The 23,378-nt window shown below is 44.9% G+C and overlaps 1 protein-coding gene across 9 annotated transcripts in view; it reads left to right on the forward strand.

Moving 5' to 3' along the window:
- Positions 1-23,378, forward strand: part of LOC101679005 — a 279,318-nt gene that overhangs the window by 35,415 nt on the left and 220,525 nt on the right. For 2 of the 9 annotated variants that reach the window (XM_045085094.1, XM_045085089.1), the window contains exon 1: positions 8,657-9,275. The exons of the other annotated variants lie outside the window; for them this stretch is intronic. In XM_045085094.1, the coding sequence (XP_044941029.1) occupies positions 9,140-9,275 (136 nt within the window). In that variant the 5' untranslated portion in view covers positions 8,657-9,139. Of the gene's footprint in view, positions 1-8,656; positions 9,276-23,378 lie in introns of those variants that run through there. 9 annotated transcript variants of the gene reach the window in all.

The following is a 23,378-nucleotide window of genomic DNA, read 5'->3' on the forward strand; positions in this document are numbered from 1 at the left end:
TTTAATATTATGTCTTATAGACATTAATGGCAAAATTTATTTAATCAATTGCCTCTTGATCAACATTTATGCTTTAAAAAAAAAAAGATTTTGTTTGACAGCAAGAGAGAGATCACAAGTAGACAGAGAGGCAGGCACAGGGAGAGGGGGAAGCAGGCTCCTTGCTGAGCAGAGAGCCTGATGCGGGGCTCGATCCCAGGACCCTGAGATCATGACCTGAGCTGAAGGCAGAAGTTTACCCCATTGAGCCACCCAGGTGCCCTGGCTTACCTTCAAAGCTAATCTAACTATCTTGGCACACGTACAACTTTAAGACTACTTTTAGTTTTCTGTTTTGTCTTTTTTAAGATGGTTCTGTCCACCCATTGTTACATACTGTTTTCCTTTTTAAAGATTTTATTTATCTATTTATTCGAGAGAGAGAGAGAGAATAAGAAAGAGCATCAGAAGGGGGAGGGTCAGAGGGAGAAGCAGACTCCCCACTGAGCAGGGATCCTGATTCAGGGCTTGATCCTGGGACTCCAGCATCATGACCTGACCTGAAGGTTGTCACTTAACCAACTGGGCCAAACCGGCACCCTGTTACATATTGTTTTTGAAGACAAGTAAAAGGATTATGTAACCTGGAGATCTCTGAATTAGCCATAAGTAAACATCAAACTCTGGGCTCTGTTCTGTCGTCAACTGGGTGTGTGATTGTAGGTATTAAAAGATGAACTGAGGCATATTAAAACTTTAAAGAGTTTAAGCAAAAGTTCTTTCAAACTGGGCAGCACCTAATTTAAAGATAGAAAGTTGCTCTGAGCAACTGTACAAAATGAAAGGCTTTTACAGGCAGAGGGAACAGGAACAAGGAAGTTGGTGATTTCAAGGATATTCTCCCTTGGGGGAATATAGGGTCTATGAGGCAGATTACTCATTTAGTGCTGATCAGGTGATTCCTGATTTAAGTTTCTACTCCTGGGAGAGGCAAAACTGTAATTAAGCCTTATTTCCATGATCTAGGGCTTAGCATAAGTGACTCCACATTGGGTTTGTTGTTTTGTTTTTACTGTAGGCAAACCCCTTATGTCCAGACTTTGTTTATTCCCCTCAGATTCTTTCTAGATCTTTATTTCTAACTATGTAATAGGTCTCAAAATATGTCAGTCTCATACTTTGTGTATTAGAGAGAAGGAAATCCAAATTTCAGTGGTAGCACAGCAGATAAAATGTCATAGAAGTGAAATTGTGAAAAATGTTCTGTATTTCCTCCTCATTCTGTTTACCTGGCTTGGGCTCATTTTGGCATTTTAATTGCTCAGAATATTCCCCGTGGGTCCCACATCTCCCCAGCATGATTAAGAATAAACATGACCTCACTCCAAAGAATTATGTCACCCCTCGATTTTAGGTGCCAGTTTTAACACTTCTGAGGGGGAGAACACATTTTTTATTTTAAGGTTTACTTTTATAACAAATGACCCAACTTCAGTATTTTGAATCTGGTAGCATTTTTCACATAGGCTCTTTGCATTCTAATGATACAAGAAAAGAGTTCACTGAAGTTGAAACTTGAAATGCTTATTGATTATGGAAGAGAGTGGAAAGCTAATGACTTTGGAAATGCATGCTAGGGGCAGAGGTAGTAGGGTGCTCAGGATTATGACCTTCTATTGGTTGCTCTTCTTTTCTCCCACTGGGTATCTAACAGCACTGTGTTCTGAGAAGTAACTGAACTTGCAGAAATAGCTCATGAAGTCATTTTCTATTTAAATGGTCTGCACTTTGTAGAATAAATACTCTTTAACTAGGACGATATTAATATATGTCTTTGACAGCAACTGCATTGAGAAGACAGCCTTTGCAAAAACACTTTTGTCACCCATCCAAGTATGGGTCTTTTATGACAGATTGTTGTGTATCTGAAGGAGCTATTGTGTCAACAATGAGCATCGTAATGAGTCTAAAAATCTGACTCAATGGAACAAATGTATTTTAATGGCGTGCATTTTACTTTAAAAGGATGTACCAAAATAGAGCGAGAGTCTGAAAGCAGGGCATTATTTTATAATGAAAGACTAATATATGGGTAGTTCTAGCTGAAGTAAGGATGTCACTGGGAATGAAAATTGACTTTGAGTGGATAAAATCACTCCCATCAGCAAACCACAAATGCTGTGGGAGAGTTATCTGCAGGGGTACAAGAGGGACCGTTAAAGTGGGTGCGGGTACTCAGGAATGTCCTTTACCGACCTTCACTCCAGGGTTATATAGGGTATCATCAAACTCCTTTCCTATGGCACACGAAGTACCCACCATGTTCTTCTGCGCTTGCAAGTTCCCATTTACTAAAATGCCTTAGAAGCAGTCATAGAATAACGTATTTCTTTTGATAGTTAAATTCTACTTATTAAGTGTCCTGTAATATTGAGGGACCAAGAGGTAGCTTTGGAGAGTGAGATACCTTTTCTAACATGTTTAAGATAATGCACGAGTCATAAATTTGTAGAACTAGGCAACAAGTGTGAACGCAAAAGGCATGTGGTGTAGATAACAGTTTTCTTCGGTATTGACCTCACCATACTTCTGGAATTGATTTTAAAGACTGTATGTTCTTTGTATTTTTGGTAAGAAATTTTACATTTTATGGGAACACACTGTTCTATGTTTCTTGCATTTTTATTTTTCAATTTACTAGGATTCCTAGTCTAAGATATTGGGTACCCTGTTCAGATGTTGAACCCAACCTTAGGTATGTAATGCTAACGTGGGCATTGTTTTTTTTGAACTACTGTCTGTGATAATCCACATGGTTTTTTGTGTTTCATCTGCTGGCTGTAAACAGTAGCAACTGGGGGCGTCCAGATGGCTCAGTTGGTTAAGCATCTAGCTCTTGGTGTCAGTTCAGTTCTGGATCCCAGCGTGATGAGTTCAAGCCCTGTGTTGGGCTCCAAGCTGGGCGTGGAGCCTGCCTAAAAGTAACGCGGAGCAGCTACTTTGGCGACAGAGGTACATGCTCTGTCCTTATTATGCTTCGTCTGCCGTTACGGCAACCGCTAACATTATTTCAGGAAATGGACTGTTCCGGCCCCCTCTGCACTACCTGGGAAGCAGCGCCTTCTACTAAAACATCACATGGCTGGGGCCCCAGTGAATTGAGCTGATAGTCCAACGTTTGTTCAGTGAGGGGGAAAAAATGGAAGAACCATTCCCCTCTCCATTTCAGGTTCCCGAGCCCTTTGCTCATCCGTGTTCTGCTGTTTCCCCTCACTGAAAAGAACCTGGGAAAGCACAGATGCGAGGAGGAGAAGAAATTCTTGCCACTGTTGCAAAAGAAAGAAGGGCAGAGGTTAAAGACAGAATAGGGGAAGTCCAGCCTTGGGGCCACGAGGAGTCCCCAGACTGTCGAGGTGGATGGGAAACTCTCCAAGGGGCCACGTCTCCGCCAGTGTGGGGGCGGTCTGGGAGGTCATGCCTGGCTCCGAGCTTTGCCCCAGAAGGGAGCTTCTCCTCACAGAACTCCAGACCATGTTTAAGTGAACAGAAGGGAGCCTTTTGTGCTTTGGGACACGGCACATTCCAGAGTCTAACACGGAGAGGTCAGACTTGGGAACGATGGAGGGGTCCATTTCAGGAAAAGGCATCTTTGTTGAAAATGGAATGGGGCGGGGGTGAAAAGGTGAGGCGTGGCAGATGTTGGGTTTGTGTACCGATTGCAGTGTCCCATGATCGAAAACGTCACTGGCATACGGGAGTTGCTCGACTCCGGGCCGTTGAGGGAAAGCCCGATGACGGTCTCGAGGCCATGATCTGCTCTGGGCATTTCGCAGGAGGCGTATTAAGCTTTCTCTGCGTTCTGTGGAGTGACGAGTTCCTTTCTAGAGTGAAGCCTGCTTCCAGAAAAGAGTCTGTCTCACTGAAAAGCTACTGGAGTCCCTTTCCATAGTTGGGATTTTCTTTGCGTGCTTAAATGCATTTCAAAGTGCCTTTTGAAGCCGCCGGGAAAGAGGACCCTAGCTGGGTGACCAAAACGGCCAGCACTGCCCACGTCTAGGTTAGACAAAGATAGAAAAGTGCTTTTGGTCATAGTTAATTCCTCCCAGGCTAAAACTACTCATTGGCACCAGACACTCTTCTCTGTATTTTAAAAATACTGTAGCCTGTAATTTTGCACGCTAAATTTGCTCGTGTTGATATTGGCCTCAGTTAACCCAGTCAATTTTATCCAAGGCCTGACACACCCCCGCTTTGGCAAGCCAGGGTGGTGGCCCAGGAAATACCTCCAGCCTGGAGACACAATCAGGAGAGGAAGTTTTCCTTCAGGGAGACCACGGAACACACCGGTGGCCGTGGTGTCCTCAGATCCTTCCGGCTTACCTTTCAACCTAAAATGGATTTGCTTAGCAAAGGAGATCTGAGCACGTCACGGGGAAATGGAGATAGGACACTTCGGACTCACTTGTGCACAATTCAGCAAACATTCATGGAAGCCCAGTTATATGTTAGGTGCCTTTCTGGGGCTGGGGGCTCTGGGGTAGGAATAAGATAGCCGTCCACCCTGGAGGGTGCTTGCAAAATGACCTGAAGCTTTTCCAGAGGAAGAGTGCTAATGAGAAGACACTACATTTATGAACTACTTGGTTTTCATACCTTGACTCTGTGCCACGTAGTTTGTATTTTTGTGCCAGGCACTCAGTCCACTTACTACTTAGAATAACCCCGTGAGAAAGATTTTATAGATGTGGAAACTCTGCCTTTGGCGGTTGGGATAACCTGTCCATGGCCCACAGCTAGAGTCAAGCTCTACCCCACGTCACCTTGGCTCTACCAAATGCTCTTTTTTTAAAAAAAAATATTTTATTTATTTATTTGACAGACAGAGATCACAAGTAGGCAGAGAGGCAGGCAGAGAGAGGGGGAAGCAGGCTCCCCGCCAAGCAGAGAGCCCGATGTGGGGCTCGATCCCAGGACCCTGAGATCATGACCTGAGCCGAAGGCAGAGGTTTTAACCCACTGAGCCCCCCAGGTCCCCCTACTAAGTGCTCTTTGGGACAAACCAAGTTGCTACCTGTTGCTCCATACCCCATGCTCCTAGAAGATGCTGATGTGACAGCAGCAGGACTGCTGTGCTCTCGGTTGGGGGGGTGGGAGGGTGTGGTGGGTGGGGAAACAGTGAGATAGCAGAATTTTAAAATTCTCTGAAACATAGTCCATCCCTACTACCATTTCCTACTTTCTGGAATGACTGGATCTGTACTTGCCTGGACCATGATACTCTCTGGTCTGGAGAAAAAAAAATTATTTATTTTCTCGAATTCCTGGTCAACTGTATGGAATTTTTCGTAACTACAGACATGGTAGCCTGGTGTTAAGAAAGATACTTAGTTTCTTCTGGGAAAAAAACCTTGAAACTTAAAATTTGCTTTAAATCATTGAAAGGGATTGAGATGATTTTCAGTAATCATATCTACTTTTGAGGTCTTTTAAAAAATATTTTTAGGGCACCTGGGGGGCTCAGTGGGTTAAGCCGCTGCCTTCGGCTCAGGTCATGATCTCAGGGTCCTGGGATCGAGCCCCACATCGGGCTCTCTGCTCAGCGGGGAGCCTGCTTCCCTCTCTCTCTGTCTGCCTCTCTGCCTACTTGTGATCTCTCTCTGTCAAATAAATAAATAAAATCTTTAAAAAAATATATTTTTAAATTGAAATTCAATGAATTAACATATGGCGTATTATTAGTTTCAGAGGCAATGTTGAGTGAGTCAGCAGTTGCTTAGAACAAACTGTGCTCATTACGTCACGTGCTCTTCTTCATGCCCAGCCCCCAGTTACCCCTCCCCCTCCCCCCCTCTCCAGCAACCCTCAGTTTGTTTCCTATGATGAAGTCTCTTAGGGTTTGTCTCCCGCCCCCAATTAAGGTTTGTTTTATTTTTTTTCCTCTCTTCCCTTATGGTCTCGGGGCTCTTTTTTTGTCTTTTAAGAATTCAGGGTTTGGGGGGCGCTCAGTGGGTTAAGCCGCTGCCTTCGGCTCAGGTCATGATCTCAGGGTCCTGGGATCGAGTCCCGCATCGGGCTCTCTGTTCAGCAGGGAGCCTGCTTCCCTCTCTCTCTCTCTCTCTCTGGCTGCCTCTCCGTCTACTTGTGATCTCTCTCTGTCAAATTAATAAATAAAATCTTTAGAGAAAAAAAAAAAAGAATTCAGGGTTTGGTATTACGGCACTTCCTTCATGCATCTTACAGCTGAAACTTGATGCATTTTCTGTTTTGCCAGACCAGTGAAACGGCAAATTTCGCCGGCAGAACAAGCCTACCGAGGGGGTATTCCCCATTCCTACTCCTCTGCGGGTGGGAAGAGACTGCATTCCTGCTCTTGGGGTGCCAAGTAGGGTAACAGAGAGGTGCTTCATTAAGCATTTAGTAAGACCTGAGTGTCTTTCCCTTGATGGCATGCCGCACCACGTTCCATATTGTTTCATCCTTCGGAAATGCACTGTTTTACTGAAGCACATTTAAAAAGAAACAACAACTGTGGTTCCATGTTTTATTGGAAGGAAGAAGAAAACTGTTTCACACACAATTGCAAGACACTGTGGAGTGTGTGTGTGTGTGTGTTTTTGCAGAACAGGATAGTAGATGGAACACAGAAGTTTCCAGCTGCCGTGCATTCTAGCCTGTGGAATTCCCTAATCATTGAGAGGATGTACGCTCCTCTTCTGGGGACAGTCTCCCATTTTAAGCATTCAGCTTGCTCTGCCTGGGGACGCCTGCTCAGAACTCTGCCATCTGTAGTGGGAGGCAACATCTCCGTCTTGGAGAATGCGTCTGTTAATTTTCTTTCTCTGACTTGATGACACCATTGTGGTTACTGGCCCTCCCTCTCCAATCAATAACCTCTCATTTTCCATTATTACATCTTAAGGATATTGCAGTGGCTGCAAGCTGTTCCATTTTCATTTCGGAGAGGCGATCACTGGGAGACAGCGTCTGGAAAAGGCAGTGGGAGTTCGAGTTCTCCAGACAGGGTGGTCTTCCAGGTGGATTCGTTATTTGACGCAAGAACAACTCCACCTGCCTTCGCTTCTCCATGGTAGCTCAGCCAACCCATGCCGCCATTTTGCAGGGGAGCCCCTGGGGCTTGGGGACCCAGTCCGCTGCCCACATGGGGCTGACGTAACTCAGACTCCCTATTGCTTCTTTTAAGCATCACATGTGAGGGACTATCAGAGGATTTTTGAGGCAGGGCCTTATTTCTATGTGGATATAAGGAAAGATGTGTTTGGCCATCAGTAAAAGTCTAAATTCTCAAGGCTGTTCTTCAGTGAAAGGTTGGAGTGGCGGGTTTCACCCAAGGATGACTCAAGGTCACAGATTGGTCTTTTGACAAAGGAAAGAAATCTGGAGGGTGATTTCCTATGTTGGTGTGCCAGCATTTGGAGTGCCTCGGTTGATTTCGAATAGGCACCATTTTTTGGTGTGCATGTGTGCGTGTGTGTGGTAGGGGAGAGGGGTGTTCTTGCCTTTGAACAGTGCATTTCGCGTTTAGAGAAAAAAATAGAGCCCGTGTTTAAGACGTTGTGTGAGAGAAAGACCCAAGATCTCTCTTTGGAAGAGATGCAAATGTTTAGGGAATGTGTTCTTAACTGGAGGAAGAGTGGGGGTTAAGAATGCCTGGCCTCGTGAGATTGTGCGAGTTTGTGACTGACGGTGACAGGATCTGGACTGATGGTGAGCCCACCCCATGGGCCACTTCTCCGTAATGATTTGGGCTTTGGATGCTGGTGGGGGAGGCTAGGCCTGGAGTGTGCTGGGCTTTCCCTTCCTCCATCTTGGGGCTGGTGAATGGTGACGGTGACTGGGGTGAGTGATGACGGGTGAGCACAGGACAGGGACGGGGAAAGTCAGCTCTCGGGCCTCTTCCTGCCTCTTACTCCCCCTTTCAGAGACTTTTCATCTCTGTACACTGGGTGCTAATGTGCAGATCAGGGCTCATTTCCTTATGTAAGATGTATTGTTGTGCTTCTTTTCACAACCAAGAAAAATCCCTGGGTTTTGCCCCCAGAGGAATGAATGCAGCGGATTCCAGCAGGTGGACTAGGACCTGTCTTGTAGATTTCCATTCCTTCCCCCCCCCACCCCCATCCTCCTCCAAGTCTATTCTGTTCATCTATTGATTTGCCTTCATAATGTTTTCTTGTGGTTTCCAGCCCTGGGATACTCCCAGGCCTTTCTCACCGTAAAACCTAAAACCACTCTCCTCACCCTCGAAGCTCATCCTGACCGCTCCTGTGCAAACATCTGAAAACCCTCCCGCATCCCTGTGTGGCCTTAGGCACCTCCCTCCTCCCTTATGCTTCTGGTTTCTGTAGAATAAACGTCACCGAAATACCCACCTTTTGGGCTCTTGTGGGGTTTAGACGACGGGAATGCAGGTAAAGCACTTTATTTTTTTTTATTTTTTTATTTTTATTTTTAATTTTTATTTTTAATTTTTTTATTATTATTTTTTAAAAAGATTTTTATTTATTTATTTGACAGAGAGAAATCACAAGTAGACGGAGAGGCAGGCAGAGAGAGAGACAGGGAAGCAGGCTCCCTGCCGAGCAGAGAGCCCGATGCGGGACTCGATCCCAGGACCCTGAGATCATGACCTGAGCCGAAGGCAGCGGCTTAACCCACTGAGCCACCCAGGCGCCCCAGGTAAAGCACTTTAAAACAGACCAGACACACAGTAGGTGTCTTACCAGGGTTAGCCTTTTTTTGTTGTTATTGCTGCTGCTCCGTTCCCCATCCAGGCCCCCCGAAAAGCTCTCACGTGGCTGGCGTGGGTCCCGGGGTGGTATCCGGGGTGGCCTGAAGCACGCTTCTCTCTCTCGGCCTGCACCTGCTCCGTCTTCTCCCGCGGTGCTGACCTACCCCAGCAGCCTGACTGGCTGGGAGGGCCTCCTCCCTCTGAACTTGCCAGGCCAGCTCCTCTGGGCTGCTTTCCTCTTCCCCCATTCTCCCGTTTTGGATAACTCCTCCCTTTCCACTTCCCTGCTCTCTCCATTGCCTCCTTGTTCTTCTCAGGCCTCTCCCTCTTTCTTCTGCCTTTTTCCTTCTCCTTCTATGTACCTCCTCCACTTACCCACTCTCGTCTCTTGTCGTTAGAACAGCTTCGACGATGGGAGAAGGGCCACTCGCTCTATCACAGTCCTCCGCGTCTAGCACAGACCGAGAGTGTGTGACCAGAAAGACCAGAAATTTGTATTCGCAAGAACGGCAGGCTGAGCGGATCCTACAGGTGTCTCCCCTGACAGGTGTGTAGAAAGTGATAGACGGGCACAAAAACGAAATTGCTTAGCACAGTTCCGTGGTGGAGAGAGGCAACAGTTAGAGCGAGAGGATAAACACAAGTCTTTAGGGGGAAAATCTGAGGCACTTAGATGGGGTTTACTGATGTCAAAGAAACTTCCTCTTTATTTTATGGGAAAACCATATTCTGAGTTCTAGAATTCTTTGGACGTGTGCACGTGGGTATGTGCGTACTCGTGGACGTTCATTCATATTTTAAGACGGAGCAATTTACTAGGAACTTGCTAAATTTATGTAGAAAATATTATGAGTCTTGGGGAGATATTGTACTGACACATAGTTAATATTCTTGTGAAACACAGTGTATCATTTTTTGAAGGAGGTGTTTCCTTTTTTGTGGTTATTCCATTCACTTTTCTTCAAATTTCCCATGAAACTTTATTAATAATGAAGGCGAATTAAACAAGTCCTGGCATTTTGATATATTTGTTCAAGATCTGAGACACAGAGTGTCTGTTCAACTGGTTTTGTGTGATAAAGCCCTGCGTGCTTGACTTTTTCTTTTTCTTTTCTTTTTTTTTTTTTTTTACCTTATCTAATAATTGATGAGACACTGAGGTTTGCAATTGCAAAATACCCAGAATTGCACATGCAAAAAGTAAAGCTACAGTAGCGCTGCCTTTCAACGTGTCAGGTAATAATCCCTTCTTGAAACAAGTGGAAGGCTCACTAAGAAGGGTAGGTGTTTTTCTGTGAGGCCAGGAGGCAGTCGCCTGCGCCCAAGAACAGATGCTTGGAAATCAGCTTGTCGGCCTCCCCGGATATTACTGGAGAGTTCCGGGGGAGAGTTCAGGGTGAACACAGGCCTTTCCCCCTCCAACTGTCACCTTCCTTTCTGCCTCTAATGCCCATTGATGTTGAGCTGGTGAGAGTGGATAAATAATTTATTTCCTAGTATCAGCTTCATCAGAAACCCATAAAGATGTCTTTAAGTGTTTGGATCTAAAATCTTTCTGAATTGAGTCCTAAATTATTAATCGTGTGAAACTAGGGTCCATTTCCTGCCTGTGGTGTAGACACGGCTGTATTTTGAAACTGAATTATTTGTGGATGCCTTTACCACTTGTTCCTCTTTTCGGGGTCTAAAGCGGACGGCAGGGAGGAAATGGAACATTCTAGGCATTTTTACAACCACGACTAGATAGCTCCTAGGGCCCTGGTGAATTCAGTAGACAGAATAAAAGTCGTTAGGCTCTTGGCCCTCTGTTGTCTGATGTGTAAAATCAAGAGATGCATTGAAGATTCTTTGTAGCTTTAAATTTTGTAATTCTTTCCTATAGAGCTCGTGAGGCATACCTAATATTTATGGAACGAAAGTTCAAGTCACTTACAAAGAGGCAGAAATCGGGTTATCAGTCACAGGGTTGTTTTTTCCAGCCCAGCCTCTGCCAGCCCAAACCTTGTTATAACCCCAATGTGGCAAGTCACGATGTCCCATTATTATTTCTCTCACTTGAGAATGCTTTAGCTGTATAGATCTATCACAGCAGTTGTTACCCTGGTGAGTTTCCCCATATCCATCAGAAGAAGAAAATCCATCACGCCTTTGACTACTTTCTCCTCTCCACGAAAATGATCTTTAAGAGAATGACATGTAATATAGACTTTACTATTCTTAAGGCATCAGAGAAACTGCGTCTGAGATAAAATCAATACATGATGCAGTAGTTTATTTACATTTCAAATGTTGAATGGAAAAGCATTTTATCGCCGACTTTGGGACCAGATGAGCGCAGCAGACTGGCGTAGTGTCAAAGGACGGGGTGCCTTAGAAATGGGGGCCAGCCACTGTGCTTGGTGCCTGGCTATGGTTCCGTTCGTCCGTCTGTCCCCAGGTGCACTGCCAGAGGGAGGTGGATTCACGAGAGGCGAAGAAATGTACAGTTGGGGGCCGGATTTAGAGATGGGTTTTTTATTTTTATTTTTATTTATTTTTATTTTTATTTTTTATTTTTCTAAAGTAGGAAGATGGTATTTATTTATTTATTTAGTTGGCAAATTGATTCTATTTTATTTTATTTTTTCAGTGTTCCAAGATTCATTGTTTAGGCACCACACCCAGTGCTCCACGTAATCCGTGCCCTCCTCAATACCCGCCACCAGGCTCACCCAAGCCCCCACCCCCCTCCCCTCCAAAACCCTCAGTTTGTTCTCAGAGTCCACTCTCTCATGGTTCATCTCCCCCTCTGATTTACCCCAATTCACTTTTTAAAATTCCATCCCCAAATGTCAAAGTTATAATGATGGTTACCAGGCAACACAGAGGCACCAAAACTTGGTCTTAGCCTTCATATTTCTGGTTGCATTTTGCACTGTTGTATAGGTATACATTATGTGTGGCTGTTGTGTCTTTTTTCTTTTTTTTTTTTTTTAACGCTCTGAAGAGATTTATATAGCATAGAAATTACTAGTCCTTGAAATTTAAAATAATTGGCCAATAAAACCAAATGGGCTTTAGACTTTTTGTATAAATTACTTTTTCCATTTCTTAATTTCTTCTGTGTTGTTGTTTTACTTTTGAGAACTGTCTATGCAGCCACCCATTTTATGGGGAGTTTAAAATTTTACTGTGAATATATATCAAATTATTACACTATACATCTTAAATTTACAGTGTTAGATGTTAGCTATATCTCAATAAAACCGGAAAAAAAAAACAAATAAAATTTTACCATGGAATTATAGATAAGATAAACTTAATTGATAAAATTTAAAACACCTAGTTATTTTAAATTTCATTGGTGTTTTCTGTTTTTCTTTGATTAGGTTTGCATATTCCTCCCCAACAAAATCGAGCTAATGGGTTCATATATTTATTATAATGCTTTTTGGTGTTCTCTTTATCTTCCAATGGGATCTTTAATTTTTCATTTTCCTCCGGCTGTCCCGTTGCGTTCCAGGGGCCCCCATTCCGCTAGAAGGTGGGACCCCGTTCACAGGTTCCCCTACAACCTTCTGGCTTGTCACTCTGCCCTGGGAAGGGAAGGCGCTTGGCCTCTTCTCTGGGCCTCCTGGGAAGGAGTGTGAGGATTCACAGGCTTTTATGTCTGTCTGACGGCTTCCTGCCTGTACGTCTGCTGTCACCGCCTCCCTGTGTCCTTGCTCTCAGTGCTCCTGGCGTCATGGTTTATAGCTACGATCACTGCCTTAGTTTTAAAAAGGGCCTGTTCTCCCCTTTACCCAGCTAGTCCAGCTTGGACATAGATCCTCTCCGTAGTTCCTCCAAGATTTCTAAATTGAGGCTGTAACAGCTACCGTGGTGTCAGGAGGGCATCAGAGCACAGAGAATAACTTACCAAGAGTTGTGAGAGATGGTTATTTCGGGGACCCACGGGCCCAGAGGGTCTGCAAGGGCTTCCACTTGGGTTGAGTGTCGCGGGCGGTAGCTGTCCCCCATGGGGGTGAAGGTCAGCATTCCCCACCGTTCATGGGCACCCGTAAGTGAATCTAGACTCCTGAGGCCTCAGGCCAACATCCCACCAGAATCAGGGAGAATCTCTTTCTCAGCCTTGGGTGCTTTCTTCCTTTAGTTCCTCCTTCAGGATCTACCTCTTCCTGGAATGACTGACAGAAAGAACACTCATTGCTCTCAAAGGACCCATCACAACCGACCTGGAGAGTTATTGGCTTAACCTGTAGCTCTAGGCACATGAGCACGCAGTAGTGTGGTGCCCCAACGTTTAGCTTTGTGTCCGCAGCTTTGAGTGACCCGTGAGCCCCAGGAAGCTGCCGCGGTTTTGTGTGGGTGGGAGCCTTTGTCTGGGTGTGGGGGATGGGCAGGCCACAGCCTTCGTCAGGTTGTTGAAGTGGTCTGGCGTCTCTCCAGCATGTTAGCTGTGTGCCTCCATTCTGAATTGATGAGGTAGGACAGCCCCAGAATCCTCTCAGCGGGGCTTCACCGTAAGTCTTCCTTCCACCAGTGCATAAACATGGGGCTTCCAAAGCTTCTCTCCAGACCTCCGTGTCTCTGCGTCCGATCACTTACAGATGACTGTCCAAGCACAGGTATCTCCACAGAATAGTTTTTGGAACCCTTCAGTCTCTACCTTCCTTGGACAGGAAGCATTTCTCCAGGACTTACGTGAATCTGCAGAGATGGGATTCTGCCTAGTCTTGGCAGTCATGGTCTTCCCAGTCTTCATATCAGAAGACATCTTTGCAAACTTGAACTGCTGGTGTAGCTGGGCTGCCTAGGGCTAAGTCTTCTACAGCTTTCGACCTCACGGCACTTTGAAATGTAGTCCTGTCAGGGCTTTTGAGATCTTAAAGTCAAGGTTTAGTGAGGTCTGAATTCTTTTTTTTTTTTTTTCCTCTAAGACTTTATTTATTTTAGAAAGAGCGTGAGAGTGAGCTTGGGAGAACAGAGGCAGAGGGAGAGCGGATCAGAAACAGACTGTGCTGAACGTGGAGCCCCATGTGGGGCTCGATCCCATGACCTCGAAACCAGGAGTCGGCCACTCAACCGACTGAGCCACTCAGGCGCCCCTTTTGCTAGGTCTGAATTCTCATAACCTCACCTGCTTTCTTCTCCCAGCAGTCTTTGCAAGAAGGAAACGTCTCTGAGGCACCTGCCCTAGGATTTGGGGCCAGTGGAGCGATGGTGGCCGCAAAGGCTTTCTTGCTTCTTCCACATGTTGCTGCGGACCTCTCCCCTTGTCCTCTGTTGGAACTCAGGCCCTCTCCTGGCTTGGTGTGGGACCCCCAATTCCTTGCAGTTTTCCGTGGACTCTGGCAGATCCCTGCTTTCATTTCTGGTAATGCAAGGCAGCTGCATTGGCCCCTCAGTGAGCTCCGTTTATGATGTCTGGCGATGTGTTTAGTGTTTAGTAAATGCTCTTTCTCTAATGCATGGATCGTCATTTCAGTCTAGACCTGGATTAGGTGTAAAAGCGGGGCAGGGTTTTTGCCATGGAATTGCAGCTTTGGAAATTGAGCACCAAGGCAAAAATATTCTCGAGGCCTGCAAAGACAGACAGAGTGTTCAAGGAAGGCTTTTTGCTGGGTCCCTCACCTTGCTTCTGCCTCCACTTCCCAGCATCACGTTTTAGTTTGAAATAAGATGGCTCTTTTTCCTTCATCTACCATTTTTCTCTCTTGTGCGGCTCTCCTTGCAAGAAATAGGTTCTTGATCTCGGTTAACAATCTGCCGGAGGGTTTCTAATAGTAGTATCGCGTGTGGAAAGAGGAAATGTGGAGGATACGAGTGCGGGTCACCAACCTGGCCGGCTGTGCATTTTCTCAGGATAATGGAGTTGCTTGCTCTGGTGCCCCCTGTGAAGGTTAGTGGGGATCCCTTGCTTTCACTGTCCCCCTTGGAACTCGGGAGATAGGCTGCAGAAAGGTGTTTCGGAATCTAGCCAGATTATGATCATGCCTGCTTCCGGTCTTCGTTCCCCATCTGGTATGATTTCACCTATGTATAGGAAGTTGGGAGGGAAAAGGCAGAGACGTTTTACTATTAGATCATTTCACCTGAAATTTTGAAATTTTTGTAAAGGACGATTTCAGCAGTTTGCAAATTTGTGATCATGTCGATGTTGGTGGGGGTTCCACCCAACTTAAAACGGTGTCTTTCCCGCTGACTTTGAGTTTGAAATTTAACATAAAGGAAATAGGAAATTAGAGAGTGCCCCATTTAAGATGAAAAGAGCCTTTCGGTTCAGTATGGACTTTCAAAGCGTCTCAGTTGTGCGATTGTAAAGGAGTCGATGGGCCTCTTCAGTATTATGGGATGTCCCATTTTGAACCGAATCAGAGTAATCCCTTTCTGGCCTAATTCAGCATCTCCGTTGACAACTCAAGTGTATGTCAAGAACTGTGGATTCACGAGAAATCGTTTTGTAATTCAGACCTTCACTAAAACATGTGAACTCTTCTCCCCCGATCCCTTTGAATTCGTGCCTCGGTCAGCTCTGGCTCCAGAGGACAGAGTCTGCAGAGTTTCCAGGGCTGAGTGGCGGTCCTGACCCAGGCTCTTGGGGCTGGTGAGGTGTTGGCTGAGTGCTGAGCTAGCACCCGGTCGAGGGACAGGTTCCAGTCTCGCACTGCGGTCACAGGCTGAGTCTGTTGCTTTAGCATTTCGTCAGGTGGGCCTGGGCTGTATTCCCCTATCACGGGGACTTTCCCTGGTATTTGTTGGAGCTGTTGGGACCCAGCCTTGGTCTCGAGGTTCTTCTTTGCTATCTCCTTGGCATCCTTTTGTGGATAGCTGTTTCTCATGTTATTTCTTTTCCTGGTTCATGGAAGGCTGTCTTCCTAACTGACAGCGCCATCCAGGCACCCCAGGAAGGCTGTCTTCTTGATCTGTCCACGCACGGTGGAAGGTGGAAGGGGCAAGGGAGCTTCCCAGGGTTTCCTTTATAAGGGCCCTAATCCCATTCATGACCTAGTCACCTCCTAGAGGTCTCTCTTGCAAATACCATCCCATTGGGGATTGGGTTTCAACATAAGAATTTCGAGAGCTCACATTCAGTCTGTGGTAGATGAGTTCGTATATTGTGTTGTTAGACCTCCCTGACAAAGCTTGGAGTAGAGCAAAGACTCACAGATAGCTAAAACCAGGAGGGGACTTCACGGTCAATCTCACCCAGCCACCTCCCAAAGACCAAGACCGAGGCCTAGAAGGTTCTGGGGATTTTGATGGGATAATCCAGTTGGTGGTAACAGAGCTACTGGGGATTCCTTTCAGTCTCCCTGCTACTGTCCCTAGTTATTTCTGTGTCTGGGCTTGTAATCATATGTGGATTGATTTTTATTTATTTATTGGTCAGAGAGAGCTTGAGAGTGAGCACGAGAGCACAAGCAGGGGAAGGGGCAGAGGGAGTGGGAGAAGCAGGTTCCCTGTTGAGCAAGGAGCCTGCTGTGGGGCTTCATCCCAGGACTCTGAGATCAGGACCTGAGCTGAAGGCAGACGCTTAACCCATTGAGCGTCTCCAGGTGTCCCTATAAGTGAATTTCTGTTTTTTATTTTTTATTTTTTAAAGATTTTATTTATTTATTTGACAGAGAGATCACAAGTAGGCAGAGAGGCAGGCAGAGAGAGAGGAGGAAGCAGGCTCCCCGCTGAGCAGAGAGCCCGATGCGGGGCTCGATCCCAGGACCCTGAGATCATGACCTGAGCTGAAAGCAGAGGCTTAACCCACTGAGCCCCCGGCGCCCCTATAAGTGGATTTCCATAGCTCATCACTAAGTATATCACAACCAGGAACCTCTACCCTCTGTATATCTAATGAGCTAAAATGTGGCTTCTTGTTCTTCTTTTGTGGGTCCTTTTTAATACACTTGCTGTGGCATATGTTGGGAGTCTGTTGAACGTTTTCAAATCAAAACTGTTGAATAATTTCAAGTTTTCATATTCATTAGTACTCTGTTAAGTACAAAGGTCATTCACGGCCCTTCAAAGTGTACAAAACATAGGAGTTTGAGGGCTTGGCAATCAATGTGCTAGTGTCTTTATTTTGAAATTTGTTTTGTTTGCAATTAACAAAAAATTTTTTAAAAAGGGAAAAAAAGGCCCTTTCTGAAAGTTTGGACAAGGTCCTAGAATTTGTATGTGCTTTTGCAATATGCTTGTGGTATGCTGCCTTTCTAGTATCCCCGGCCCCCATTCTTGGCTTCTTGAACTGACCGTGTTAGAGCGGACAAGGAAGGGGATTTCTCTTCTGCAACCCGATAATGGTATTTTATTTTTTTATTTTTTAAACGATTTTATTTATTTATTTGAGAGAATGAGAGAGAGAGAGAGAGAGAGCATGAGAAGAGGGAGGGTCAGAGGGAGAAGCAGACTCCCTGCCAAGCAGGGAGCCTGACGTGGGACTTGATCCTGGGACTCCATCCCGTGACTCCAGGATCATGACCCAAGCCAAAGGTAGATGCTCAATCAACGGAGTCACCTAGATGCACCGATGATGGTATTTAAAAGAATTTTTGAAAATGGTGGTGGGGCACCTGGGTGGCTCAGTCCGTTAAGCATCTGCTTTTGGCTTGGGTCATGATCTCAGGGGCCTAGGCTCAAGTCTCGCTGGCATCGGGCTCTCTGCTCAGCAGGGAGCCTGCTTCTCCCTCTCCCACTGCCTCTCCCCCGGCTTGTGCTCTCTCTCTCTCTCTCTGCCAAATGAATACACAGAATCTTAAAAAAAATTGTGGTAAAATATATATAATGTAAAGTTTATCATCTCAACTGTATTATAGTGAAGTACATTTGCATCGTTGTTGAACGTCGCCACTATCCATCTCCAGATCTCTTTCATGTTGAGAACCTGAAACTCTGTATGTTAACATGTTTTCTACACACAAATCAATCCATGAAGATGCAGTAGTAAAATTCTAATAGCAGAAGGTTCAGTAGTGACGTGTCACTATTTTTTTAAAAAGATTTATTTTATCTAAGAGAGAGGATGCACAAGCTGGGGGTTGCTGGTGGGCAGAGGGAGAAGCAGACTCCACGCTGAGCAGAGAGCCCGATGCAGGACCCGATCCCAGGACCCTGGGATCATGACCAGAACCAAAGGCTGATGCTCGGCCGACAGAGCTACCCAGACACCTCCAACATATCACTGTTTTGATTTGTATTCTCACGTCACCATTTCTACATCGTCAACCAACATTTATATGGTGTTTTGCTATATGTATTCTCATTTAATATTCAGAACCCATGAAGGTAGACATGCATCTTCCCATTTTATAAAGGAAGAAGTTGAACTGGGACAAGGTGAGAGGTAATGATGGAGTCAGAATTCCAGCTTGGTACTCTTGCCCTGAAATCCTTTCTCTTTCCATTATTCTGTCCTTTCAAAGATGGTGACTACTGTTTTTTTTTTCTTTATCTGTCTATCCTATCCCTTTATTTGGTGGGTTGGGGTAGGTGTTGAGAAGGTGGAGTTGTGGCATTTATTTTAAATTACGGGTCTTGCTCCAACAACAGAGAGTCTTATTCATAACCTTGGGCATGTCATCAGATCAGGGATTATTGTGCTTTGCCTAAGCACTGACTAGATATAGCAGATGTCTATTCAAATATTACTTTAAAAAATGCCTGGAATTGTATTTAAATTACTTCCATTATTCACTAATTAAATTGCAGATTGTTTCTCCTGGGGATTTTGCACTAGGCTGAGTTTCTTCAATTGTTTGTGTTGGACAATGACAAAATAAATCTTTTGCATTGTAGCTTAGTGGAAAAATCCTGCTGAATGGGCAACGTAAGTCCACAATCATCCTCCAACAGACCTATCTAAAAAAACCCCAAAAAACAAAACAAAACAAAAAACCACCCAACAATCTATTTTCTTCTTTTTGGCAAGAGGGAGCATGGACAGATAGTGGGCTTTTGTTTTATTTTTTATTTGTGCATTTTCAAGGCTGGTGCTTCAGATACCTGGAGGGGGCTTAGATACAATGGAGGCCCCTGTGTTCTATTGAATGTGTCAGCTCCCTTGATCGGTGTGGATTTTCCCAAGAGCAGCACAATGGAATTCACATATTTTAAAACTGCATGTTGTGTCTCCCACATGGCTGCCACTGTTTAAATCTTTAATCAGTCCTTTGAAAGGGGTTAGGCGCGGGCCACCAGTTGGCCGGAGGACTTCATCTGTGGTCCTTATCAGTTGCTTTGCCTTTGCCAAGAAGAGTCTCCGGTGTGGTGTGCTCTTTTCATTTGCAGAGAGAAGGAAGGAAACACAAGTTGAGACAAGAAATGAGGCAGGAGAGCTCAGTGCCCTTCCATTTATTTATTTAGTTATTTAGTTAAAAAAAAATTTTTTTCCCCCTGTGATGTACATTATCTCTGTACCCAACGTGGGGCTCGAACTCACAACCTCAAGATTGGGAGTCACCTGCTCTACAGACTACACCAGCCAGGTGCCCTGACCGGGACACTTTTAAAGAAGAATGCTTGCTTGCTCTTAAAATGTAAATCATTTCCAGTCCCCTAAAAACATGCACAAGAGTTTTATGCTAACATTCACTTCTATCCAGAGATAATTAAGACTCTCTGCTCTCCGAATTAATAAATTTCTGACCACTGTGAGCACTGGCTTTGGGACAGTGTCTCTGCTGAGCCTTTCACATACATTGCTACATTTCCCTGCAACCGCGCGAGGAGGGCAGTATTCTCCCCATTTTAGAGAGGAGGAAGGTGAGATTCAGGTGAGGATAAGAAACTTGCTCAGATGCCACACCGGTCATACCCGCCAGATCTGGGACTGTGTCCATTCTGTGATGTAAGTGCTTGGAAAAAAACCAACATGAGTTTTTACAGGATTGTGGCTGATGCTAATGTTCTTTAGACTTGAGAACTCCTGTGGAAGCAAGGCGAACATATGGACGTTAAAGACAACGTCAGATCACTATAAGATTTCAGTTCCGCTCAACGATGTGCTAACACTGGCAGAGCTAAAGGGGGGAGGTGTCAAGCTACCAAAATATTGGATGGGGACTAGAAGGCTGTTAGACATCAAGTGTCTCTAAGCGACCCTAGACAGTTGGTGAGAAAAAGTTTGTCACCAACGTAAATAATTGGAGAGAACTTGGATACGCTCGAAGCTACCCAGAGATTTCCACTTGGAACTGCAGAGAAGAAACCAGGGAGTGTGAGGAAATGCAGGTTACTGGGTGTCCAGGATCAAAGAGGGCCGAGTCTCAGCACCGCAGATAGAAATGACAGCAGCCGGTAATGGAACCGGAAGGGAGACATTTCCTTCTGGATCTGTTCAGAAGAGAAGCTCTGTGAACTCCAGTGACAAATGCAGATACATGACCCTGGTTCTGTCCGATCAAAATGCAAGACCACGTTTAAAAGGGACCCTGCCCATACCGATTCCCATTTTGAGACATGCTGTGCCATATTAATTGTGTTGTAGGTACAGATCTGTGTTAGCCTTGTATATTTAATTTGTTTTAAAAGCTAAAACATTCCTTTCCTTGGAATGTCATACCACTTTACTTCACAAATTCCTCTGGGTAGTTTTTGGAATGAAATGTAGGTATTTTCTTCTTTCTATTGTTTCCCTGTGTTCGTTTTAAGAGATGATATGGTGGGCACATTGTCTTGTTCTCTAGCTGTGTGCGAGCATCTCAGAAACATCGAGGTGGCTTAGTAACCTTTTGTAGGGTAGTGTTGAAATCCCCCACCGCAAGGTGGTTTATAGGTCAGTAGGAACGAAATGTTGCTGCTTATTTCTGAATGTCAAGTCACAGTGACCTACTTTTTTTTTCTTTTTCTTCTTCTGATTGAAGTTTTTCAGGCATGTATAACTTGGGTGCCTTTTCTCCATTTCTTTGCTGTCTTTTCTCATGGGATCTTTGTGCTCTGGTACTCCCCTGCTAATGTGGATCTTTGAATCACATTTTATTGGATTTCTTCAGAAGAATTTATTTATTTATTTGAGAGACAGAGATAGCTAGCAAGAGAGGGCATGACAAGCGGGGAGAAGAGAAACAAGCAGACTCCCTGCTGAACAGGGAGCCCCATGTGGGGCTCGATCCCAGGACCCTGAGATCATGGTCTGAACTGAAAGCAGATGCTTAACTGACTGAGCCACCCAGGCGCCCCCTCACTGGCCCTTTAAGAGAACTGTTTGAAAACAGTGGATCTTTGCTCCAAGAAGAAATCCATACATTTGCAGGCACATAAGATTTTTTCCAATAATTTCCCTGGTAGATTCATCCCTGAACTCTTGGTTATGAATCCTCTGTTCTGAATGACCAAAAGTCATTTTGAATATACTTGGCTTTGGGCACTGGCTATTTGTGTGATCCCCAGAGAAAGGTGTCCTTTGAGGGTGTTTGAGACAGTAGGAGATCTGGACATTTCTAGATTTCATGTGCATGTACCATGAGCCATACTTTACAGAGAGAGAACTTGAGTATGAGAGTGTGTTTTGTGGGGGGTGTTGGATTGGTAGGAAATGGGACCAGAGAAATATTAGCACAATTCATGCCTTAGTTTTTTGTTTTTTATTTTTTTAACTTGGAACATACACTAATCATGAAGATTTACAGTAACAAATGCAGGGAAAGCAAATAAAGGTAAATATTTACAGCTATATTGGACCCTGAGAATGAAGGACAGAGAGATCCTTGAAGCCAGGGACCACGTCCTAGTGCTGTATGTTTGGGGAGCTCCCATATGTGCTTGAACATGGGCTCTGGGAGTGGAAGAGGCCGGTCCTCATTAGACATCTTCTGGGAAGAGATGAGTTTGGGGTCGGACCTTCATCTTGAATCTTACTTCCCAGCGATAAACCACCCAGCATGGGAGGAAAGGCCAGAAGAGCTTCAAGACCTTCAAGTCCTTCCCAGCATGGGAGGAAAGGCCAGAAGAGCTTCAAGACCTTCAAGTCCTTCCCAGCATGGGAGGAAAGGCCAGAAGAGCTTCAAGACCTTCAAGTCCTTCCCAGCATGGGAGGAAAGGCCAGAAGAGCTTCAAGACCTTCAAGTCCTTCCCAGCATGGGAGGAAAGGCCAGAAGAGCTTCAAGACCTTCAAGTCCTTCCCAGCATGGGAGGAAAGGCCAGAAGAGCTTCAAGACCTTCAAGTCCTTCCCAGCATGGGAGGAAAGGCCAGAAGAGCTTCAAGACCTTCCTCCTCTCTCCTCATGGGAGGAAGGGGCCCTTACTCCTCAGATCCTGAACTACTGTTGAAGACACCTGCAGTGAACAAACTCTGTGTGAATCTTGGCCTACAAAGAGCCCTTAGACCACATGTCCACCCTCCTAGCAACATGTAACAAAAAGCCACAAAACAACAACAAACCTGACTTCATCCTCCTGTAAATTCCAAAAATTCCTTATTTATACTCACATGGCATCTATCAGTTATGCATTATTGTTGCCATAGTTCATATACAAGACAGAAAAGCTCTTAAATTAGATCAGGGACCTTTTCCCAACACAACTCAGTCGTCCTTTTACTACTAAAGGAAGACAAGCATGCTGCTGGTATTTAGCAAATAGCTTCTGAGCAAATATTTAAAAGGCCAGATATCTAGTGTCCTTTAAAATCTCTAAGCATTGCCTTCTGAGTTGTTTCTGACTCTTCACCAAGTTGGTACAGTGATTCAAGGTTATACTGAGTCATGGACTTGCTATTATGATGAGTTAGTCTTTTAAGTTATCCTAAGTCTACATTGCAAGTAGACTATAGTGTTTGCGTTTTTGATTTTCCATTGACGTTTATGATGTTTATGATATAATATGGACTTACAGTCATTTTCTGGTACTTTCATTGCACAGCTTTAGTCATTGGCAGGGATGAAACAGATCCCTTCACTAAATTCATTTGATTCACTGACTGTCAGGACATCTGGGTGGCTCAGTTGGTTAAGTTTCTGCTTTTAGCTCAGGTCATGATCTCAGGGTCCTGGGATTGAGCCCTGCATTGGGCTCCTTACTCAGCAGGGAGTCTGGTTCTCTATCTCTCTCTCAGATAAATAAATAAATAAATAAATCTAAATTCCTTGACTATCATGTGCTAGGTATTATTTTATACACTAAGATAAAAATATGAATGAGAAACGGTTTTCTGCTTACAAACGGCTCTCAAGTTGGTAGGACAGATAGATCCATGAGTCGTAATCACAATATCTAATGTGTTAAGTGGCCTGAAAGAAGTAAGGAAAGAAGGGACCAAGGAATAGTTGATTTTGCCTGGGACTGGGAGAGTGGCAGGTTCAAGGACAGGGTGAGGAATGAGACTGGAATGGCAACATTCCAAGCAGAGGAAGAGCCTGTGCAAAGTGCAGAAGGTGTGGAGATCTCTGAGTAGTGTGCCTAGAATCTGGGATGCCAAGTGTCGCTGGAAGTGACGTGGAGATGTGTAGACACTCTAGAAGGTTTTTGAATCTGCCATTCAAAGTAGTTTAGTTTTTATTTCTGCATACTGGGTGCTTTTGAATCAGTCAAAGGTCAGAACCAGCTTACTACTTTTTTTTTTTTTTTAAAGGTTTTATGTACTTATTTGAGAGAGAGAGAGAAAGGATGAGCAGGGGAAGGGGCAGAGGGAGAGAGACAAGCAGACTCTTGGCTGAGCACAGAGCCTGACGCCGGACTC

Source organism: Mustela putorius, unplaced genomic scaffold (assembly GCF_011764305.1).
Source record: "Mustela putorius furo isolate JIRA1106 unplaced genomic scaffold, ASM1176430v1.1 tig00000831_pilon_pilon_pilon, whole genome shotgun sequence".
Lineage (NCBI taxonomy): Eukaryota > Metazoa > Chordata > Mammalia > Carnivora > Mustelidae > Mustela > Mustela putorius.